General features: G+C 41.0%; 1 protein-coding gene across 2 annotated transcripts in view; it reads right to left on the bottom strand.

The window, feature by feature from the left end:
- Positions 1-8953, bottom strand: part of KCTD1 (potassium channel tetramerization domain containing 1) — a 65212-nt gene that overhangs the window by 24988 nt on the left and 31271 nt on the right. The window contains exons 1-2 of one of the 2 annotated variants that reach the window (XM_009069971.1): positions 8600-8867; positions 7923-8101 (exon numbers count right to left, since the gene is read on the bottom strand). In XM_009069971.1, coding sequence (XP_009068219.1) covers positions 7923-8086 — 164 coding nt within the window. In that variant the 5' untranslated portion in view covers positions 8087-8101; positions 8600-8867. Of the gene's footprint in view, positions 1-7922; positions 8102-8599; positions 8868-8953 lie in introns of those variants that run through there. The other variant, XM_009069970.1, reaches the window with a different exon arrangement.

The raw sequence follows: 8953 nt of genomic DNA, 5'->3' as shown, positions 1-8953 counted from the left end.
GGGAGAAGAGGACAAGCAAGCAAGAAATATGCTTTGATCTGGTCAGGTAAAGATCACTCGTAACCTTTGTGAGCTCTGACTCCATCCAAAAGACTTAGAAAAGTGTAGATGAAAAAGAAATAAAGACAAAGCAATGAGGGAATTTTGGTGACAGAAGTAGGGTTGATGTTCAGAGCAGAATAGGCATAGAAAGAAAGATATTGAAAGGCAGCAGTCAAAGAGACAGCAACAATCTGAGAGTTGCAGACTAAGGGGAAAGGCAGATTGCAGATTGAGAACATAAGACAAAGGAGAAATAAAGCTTGCCAGATGACACTTGTCTGCTTATGACATTTGAATAAACTGCAGACCGGTTAAGTTAGAGGAAAAGTTCACATAACAGGAACTGGTGACATTCCTCTGACCAACACAGCATTTGTGCCTTATTTGCATTAAAATGACTGTAGATAACCACTGGGTCCCAAGCAGTTTTCAGTATTTCCTATGCAACCTTTGCAAATACATCCCCAAATGACAAGCATGCTTGTATACATGAAACCCAGCCAGAAGGTTGATCATTACCAGAAAGAACTAAGCCAGAACTTGGAATCTATATCCTAAAGCTTCAAACACACCCAAGAGGTGGCCGGGTGTTGACGGTAAAACTGGAAGCCAAATGTTTGCCTCTGCAATTACGTACGTACTAGATACCAATTTGCTTAGCAACTACATTGCAATTTATGAAAGACCAACAAAGTACAAACAGTTCATGTGGGAGCAGGATGAGAACCTTGTGCTAATATACAGAGGTTCCTGAGTGCAAGGACTAAGTACAGCAAAAGGCAAAACAAACCACCGAACCTCACGACCATGGCTCAAACCTGGGCCCTATCAGAAATGACCAATAAGCAGAATACTTCAGTGACACGTAATGAGCTTTTGCTTATCAGACCAGCAAGACCCATAGACTCAGCACTTCATTTTATCTTCCCAAGTATTTTCTTGTTCAGGCAGGATGAGAAATACTGCTTAGGTGCCTTTGGTCTAGTTTATGAAGCTGCGCTACTGAGCAGAAAAGCACAAACATTGTAACACAAATCTCCGTGCACCGAGCTGACACCAAGCAGCCATTGTGATGAAAGGATTTCTCAAGGCACAAAGGCTTAAACTAGTTATTAACAACCTCCCTTCTCCCCAACTTACAGGTTGATCCAACCCATACAAACTCACATGAGTCAACTGGCAAAGGGATCTATATACTGATGGTATGGATATTCTTCTTTCCCCTTAAGAAAAATAACTGTTACTTTTGAGGACTACTAGCCTCGGAAATAAGGTGCTGAAATAAGGTGCTGAAGCCTCCAGCTTTTTGACACTTCTGAATGCAGACACCTGCTCCTCTGAATATTTTCATATACAGTGTTATAGTCACGTAACGATAGATAAGCATGCCTGTGGTATCAAGTCTGTGCATCTACCTTCTCTGGGTCTGTGTATGTGCAAAGAGTACTCTAACAATACACTATCTCAGTTTTGCTGTCACTTTGCACATTTGAGTGCAAAACATTGAACAAGTATGAACCCCTGCTTTTTATCCTCCAAGTAAAACAATATACAAACCCACTTTTACTGACACTCAGAACAGGAAGGCATCAATTCCATGACCCCTTTCAGTGGTGACTCACCACCAACTACCGACCACATGATGTCAGAAGAACCTGCTAATCTGATGGTGCTATTTCTTTCACTAGTCACCAGCCACGAGCAACAGCAGCAACTTGCTGACCTTGCAAGTTAAACATATTACAGGACTATGATTCGGAAAATATTTACTACTGAGGTGACAGTGATGACTGAGCTGTGGTGATCATTAATTGAGGCAAAATGAGGTCAATATATACCCTGAGTTCAATATACACACCTAGAGCTACAATTAATCTTGGTTCAGCCAGGACCAGAAAATACCCCTCTAAGCATTTTATTGACATATGTGTGTTACAAAAGATTTCTCTTTACAGTATCAGTTGTGCAAATTCTCTGAATTTCTTGAATAGGCATAAAGTTTAGTATCATTCAGGGTTCTGTTTCTATTTTGTTTCCAAGTTTGTATATATGGTTACACCAATCCAAACAGATGTACTGTCTAACTGTATGGAGTCTGGTCCTCATGAATCAACATTTAATTTTTTACTAACACATGTTACTGATGACACCAACACCATCAACTGTTTCTATCTCAGTTACTGACATTTATAAATATTTATGCTTAGAGATAGTAATCTTTTACACTTTCAATCATCATCCCAAAGCACTTTACAAATTGCTTTTTTGTTAACCTTGGTAGGAAGCAACCGAAGCTCAAAGTCAAATCAGTTATCTTGGGTCACAGAATAGGTCAGTGAGAGTCAGTGTATTGCCCTATCCCAAGCCCTTCCTTTCCCTTGCCATAAGACCACGCAGCAATCCAATGATGAAATATAAAAGGTGAATAACGAGATTAGCAAAATGGGATAGAAGACTGAACTGAGCCTGTGCCAACTTCTACCTATTTCCCTCCTGCCAGGAATGTTACAAAATATTAAAAAGCTGCGACCTGGACCACTCATGCTAATACAGCAGACACAGCTGGTGTGCAGCAATACTGAAAACTCTCATGGAAGCTTGCTCTTTACAACTTGCAACATAATACTTCTTCTCAAAAAGTGCAAGCCTATTGTATTCTAGCTACTGCAGTGTCATGTTGATTTAAGAACTACTACCTCATCAGGCCTCGATGTTGCTACTCCAGAAAGATCGCCAAATACCTTCACAGATAGAAATGTACCTCTCAGGAAGAGGAATCCAAATAAGGAGAGTGGAAATTAAGATGTAGTAACACCTACTCTCTCAATATTTCCTTAAAAAAATTATCCCCAAATGCTCATTAGTTAAAGAAAGAAAACCAACATTTTCTAAGTGATTGGCATCACTTGCAGCAGTTTGAGAGGAACTATCCAAAGTGAGCAGGAAAGTTGTGCCAGGGCTGCTTCCATAGAGGTGTTACAGAAGGAGCCCTATGCAAAGTGCAGACCACCCTCATCACAGAAGATTTCCTACCAAGCCAGAAGTCTCCAGCATGTTGTTGAAATCTGCAGAAGTTTGAACTAAGGGCCATGTCAGTGTCTTGTTTTGGAACGGGGACAGTCTACAGGCAACAGAAACTACCAGAGCTCTGAAACAGGCACGCAGTGCTAGCCTGCCTGATTCATAGCATGTCCTTGGAAGTCTACCTGCACAACCTATGAAAGATAAGTCTTGCTTGCAAACTGTCAAAAAAGGCCAAGGACAGTCTGGGCATTCTCCTAAGTAATTCTTTGCTCTTGATGCAAAAGAAACCCTTACTAATAAAAAAAAAAATGCCAGTATCCTAACTGGATCCAAGTGTGTGAAATTTAATTTCCCTGAGGGCTGAGAGTGAAGATTGGGTAAGAAAACTGGGACACAAATGGATTGGTTCATATGAAAACCTGAAATAGCCCTGGGCAGAAATTTGGAAGTATTGTGAAATACTGTATAAGAAGAATCCATCTTCATATGCAGGGAGTAACTCAAGATGGGAGATGTAGCAACACAAACAAATGCCTCAAAAGGTTCTATAAAGAAATATATACAAGGTTTTAAATGAATTTTTCACATTCTATGGTGGGAATATAGGATGTGGCAATCTAATGCCATGGTGTTATGCAAATATTTGTACCGGATGACTTGGTCACAACTAATTAAAAGTTCAGATGCTTTGAACATATGAGATAGACAACACTGCTGATATTGCTGATATCAGAGATATCAGACAGCTGATGCTCATATGATCAAAGTTAAACATCTTCCCATTTAGTTCTGATAGTCAGTGAAGGTTGTCTTAGCCTGATGCACAATAACTTTTGGTAGATGCCATGCAAACAGCATTAAGGCTGGGAGACAGAGGAATGTCAACTCCAAGCAAAGCATTCAATCCTACTGCAAGACGGTAACACACTGGAAGGTGAGGAGGCTGCTCAGGTTTAAATAGCAGAACTAACAGGCAAGTGCTTCCTCTCCTCATATTCATAAATCCTAACTCCTCTACCCATTCTTCTCCGACCCTCTGGTGATCATAGGGAACAATGGGACAGCATGTATGTGCCTCAGCTCTCAGAGGAGAAAGGCTTCTTCAGCAGATCCTCATCTTCTTCCCTGGAATATTTATTTTTTTTTTAGTTCTGGGCAGTGGAAAGTAAACAATGTTTTAAGAGAGCCTTCAACTGCAAAAACAAAGTCATAAAAAAATTTAGTGCACCCAGATTTTTCAGAGATAACTCTGTATTGCCAAATATCAACTGAAGGTCTGATAACTTAGCGTAAACCGAACCACTTGTTGAGAAGAGGAAAATGTGATCTAGTACAAATCAGAACAAATTCCAAACCCATAAGATTCCTCACAGAATGCAAACAATTTGTCTGACATATGAATAACGTAACATCAGTCAATAACACACAACAGGAGGAACAATCTGTATAAGGGTGAAAGAACCAAGATCTGCAGTCTTGGTGGAAAGAGCTGCATAAAAGGACACCTGCCCCTCCTCAGGTATTTTTAAAAAAATATTATTTCTTTCAGCAGACTGACCTTACATTAGGTCTTCTTGGTAGATATACTGATTCAAATTGCCTCTTCCTGAAGCTTAAGCCTGGCACATTGTATTATGCAGCTGCATGAGATCATGTCTGAGGCATGGTCTCACTGGTGTCTTGGGAGAACCTGAAGCCTGTTGAGGAGATGAAGTGTTCATATGGGATTTTCCTTGTGAAAACAGTAGGTTCTCTCTGGTCTGGACTATAACCAGGCTCTTTCAAAACATATGCTACTGGATTTTTAAATTAATTTTGAGTGGTTTTTTAAGCATTATTTCAGCTTCAGAATTTAAAATTCCAGGACTACTCAATTCAGACTATTAGATAGCTGCTTGCCTGTTGGATTGCTTCACTGTGTCAGCCTTTGGCCAAAACACAAATAGGCTCCAATTCCTTGGGATCTTCAATCACAAGAGCATTTGAGCGAAGCCCACAAAGACCTTTCCATAGCAAAGGGCAGGGATCCAGCGGCAGCAAGACACTTTTACAGTCACACCAGGTTTTCTTTGGAGGAATGAATGGATACTTGTCAGTAGGCATTTTACACATCAAGGCACAAACCAGGTTGAGGGATCTAACATAAGAATTATGGAAAATAAGCCCTGCGAGCTATAAGTCTTTACCTGATATCACTTAAGGAACTCTTTTCTAAAAATAATCTTCACAATTCATACTCTACTGTCCAGGAAGGAGAAAGTATAGAGGTATAAGATTACATGCTACTAAGTCCAAAAGGAGAAGGAAGAGTACACTTGCTTCAAAGCAACGACTGCTCTATCAGGATAGGTCTCCTTCACACCAGCAAGTCATAGTGACTCCAAAGCTGCTGGTTTGGATATCACTCTTTCAATCTCTCAAAGAAAGATGACTCTGGTACCTGGCCCATAGATGAAAGGTTCACTTTAGGCTTCTGGCCCTTAGACTACAATGTAATACGAGTCAGAAGCCTAATGACTTTCATGTCTCAACCTGTTAGATGCTGGAGCCTGCAACCTATGCCTTGACTCATCCCTGGAGCAGTACTCTTTCAGGCAAGATAATAAAGACCTTCTTTTTCAATGACAATACTTCATATGCCAGTAAGTCTCAGGAGGTTTCTACTGGCCCAAAAATATCTATGAGGTCTTGCCTTAGTTTTGATCTCATTCACACATGTGATGCTGGCAGAAAGGGAAACATGTAAGCAATATTGACCAAGACCTTGTGTAAGAAAGTTAGACTCTACATATAAACTGACTGGGTCAGGCTCCAAGGAACAATTTGTATTAATGTCCAAATATTACTGGATAATTTGTACACAGCACTCACTATACATAAATATGTATAGATATATATACACATATACCCCTCATCCCACCCCTCCCAACTGGAAAAAAAACTTTGTGGCAAAATCTCATGGGCAAAACCCAAACAACTATATCATGATTGCTGCCTTATTGCTTTATGCCATTGTCTTTACATTCAAACGAGTTTAATAATTGCTCTTTTGAAGCTGCTAATATTAAAAAAAAAATAATCTCTCAAGTCCTGGAAGTGGCTGGGAATTCCAGGTTCTAACAGCTATGATAGAAATACTCCCTCATCAAGAGGTTCAAAAGACATTTACTGTCAGAACTGAAACACAAACACATGTCAGAACGACTTGAAACAGAATGACTATAACTCAGAGTTTGGGTTTTCTTTAAATTATGTTTGAAGAGCTTTAAAATGTTTAATTTATTAAACTGGCTTTGATACTACAGGCATAGCTTTCACTTTCAAGTGCTACAATGGTTCAGTTGAACACAGAATACATTAAGCTAAAATTCCACTGCCACCATACACACTCATGAAAGACATTTTAGTGTTTCTTCACTTGAAGTAATATACTGTCTCTGTGAATTTGACATGAAAACAGAAGCTGCAGGTATTAATAGCAGCAGCCTCTCATACTGCACACACAACTGTGTCAGACACCATTACTGCCCCAACAACCAAAAAACCACTAAGTAATCACAACCACTAGTAGCTGAACACAACCAGCTCTTTAAAAATACTTCCCAAAACAACAGATTTGGTTTTCGAAGAACAGTTCAAGTTTTGCCAGACATTGCTTCAATCTCTCCTGGCAGACCTGGGCTTTGGTATGGCCTATTTTACTTCCCTCTGTCAGGTCTCCCTTGAGGAAGTTGTCATAAGAAAAGCCATGTGCCCAGCTGTTTCTCTTTCATACCCCTGTATTTACTGTTCTCTTCCTCTAGCCATGTCAGCTCCTAGTGTCAGGAGCACTACTTCAGTCCACCTAATGCTACAAGGTGATGCTGCAGAGGCAGTAATACCAGTGAAACTCGGGCTTTGAACAAAATCACATCCCATGAAATATGCTTTCTACCCTTTGGAAAGGCAAGTTGGAGTTGTAGGATCAAGAAACTCAAAACTTGCCCCCTAAAATGCTGTAAAGACCATAAAGGTAACACTGCCTTCCCCCTAGAGCAGGATCAGGCAGTGAAGGGCAAGACATAGACTAACACTGTGGACACAATCAACACCTGCTATCTGATAACCAACTCTTAGAATTACAGTACCACTGGAGTGTTTGCCTGCATCACCATCATGTAATATCCACACACACTGTCCAATACACTGTTTTCTTAAAGCTGCACTCTTGTTTCATTGTTTCATCTACATTCACCATTTGCTCACACATGCAGCAGTTTTCTAACCACTTAATACCAGTAGGCTACCAGAGCCACAAATGCTTCATTCAAAAGGTATGTGAGAGTTAAGGGTCTAATTAATTGAAAAGTCCTAAGATTCTATAAAAAAGTATTCAGTTAATACTGCCCTACATTTTGTTACATTCAACCTTGCCTTTACTCAAGTGACACATCTGAGATTATGTGTTGACAGGACAGGAGAGTGGTAACTGCTCCAAAAGAAACAAAACAAATACCCCCACACCCCCACCTGTGGGCTTAAATGCAGTATCACTACAGTTTCTGAATGTAACAAGCCACAGAATGGGTGCCCTGGCAGAAACTCAGAATCCTAGGGAGTAGAAAGTAAGCGTTCTTTACTATCAGCTTTGTTTTACTACATACTCATCAGGGTTTGCAGAAGTGCCATTTGTCGGAAACATAGTAAAGCAGGGAAAGAAAAGTCAGTCTCAAACCGCCTACGAACAAAGAAAGCTAATTTAATTTTGAAACAAAAGGAACTAAATTCATCATTCTGAGACAGCCCCGGGACATCCAAGCATGAAATAGAAGAAAAGGAGTTGCCAAAGACATGCAGAACAAGCTTTTTAAAGTTACCTGGAATCAGGATATTTTGTAAGCGTGGCCAAGCTGCTGGTATACATGTGCCCACCCACATCAATGTGAACTGGTGCGTTGGATTTTGTGAGCTGTGCTGGAGTGGGGATGCCTTGATTGTTCAATGGAGATGCAGGGGATCTAGTGATCAGAGGTCTTGACATATTGGGCCGACTGTCCTGTGAAGAGATAGACCTGGGTTAATGATCTCCTTAAAACCTCACGGAAACCCACAGTCTCAAATCAGTAGCACTGTCGTCTCATAGTCTCGGATTATGACTTCTATCTTCGTAAAGCACGACGAGTATTTGGCAGTTTTTAAAATGAATCCAGATCCAAGAGTTTTAACTGGCTATATTTTAAATAAGTGGGGCAAAATGCACTGAGAAAACCCACAAAGTAGAAATCACGTTCAATAAAACAAGTTTTTCCTGAATATTCCTTGTGCTAGACAATCCATACTGACAGAAAAGGTCATTCTTTTTAAGTTGATAAAGGCACTGACAGAAAGAGCTGAAGACAAAAAGACCAAGAACAATATTTTTCTTAATTAAGACAACCCCAGGTAGACTCTCTGTTCCTTCCCAAGCCCTCTGTCACTGCCATACCATCAGAACAGAAATACAAACCCTCAACTCCTCCATCCTGCACACTCTTCTCTCGAATTCCTAATTCACATAGCACGGAAACAGAAGCAGAAACACCTGGACTAGTCAACTGCTCATGGACTGCAGACCACTGGACATCGACAGCCTTTGAGAAAGACATTTTCCATTTAAGAGTTATACGTATGGCGACAGCTGCCCCGCGTGCCCCACATAGGCTGCAGGTCTGAGCTGCGTCCCGAGGCCGGTGAGCTCTGAGCGCGGAGCGAGAGCCGATGCTGTGCTGATGAAACCAACTTTTAGTCACAAAGGAAGCGCAGTACAGCCAGCACGGAGCAGCGGCCGCCTGCGCGGCGGGTGGGGGGGGGAGGGGCGGGGAGCTGGAGCCAGGCAGGCAGGGGGCAGGGCAAAGTGGGGGATAAAAAA

The sequence above is a fragment of the Acanthisitta chloris genome, unplaced genomic scaffold, assembly GCF_000695815.1.
Source record: "Acanthisitta chloris isolate BGI_N310 unplaced genomic scaffold, ASM69581v1 scaffold3452, whole genome shotgun sequence".
NCBI lineage: Eukaryota > Metazoa > Chordata > Aves > Passeriformes > Acanthisittidae > Acanthisitta > Acanthisitta chloris.
Note: the sequence above shows the minus strand (reverse complement) of the source record. Positions and strands in the feature narration are given on the sequence as shown.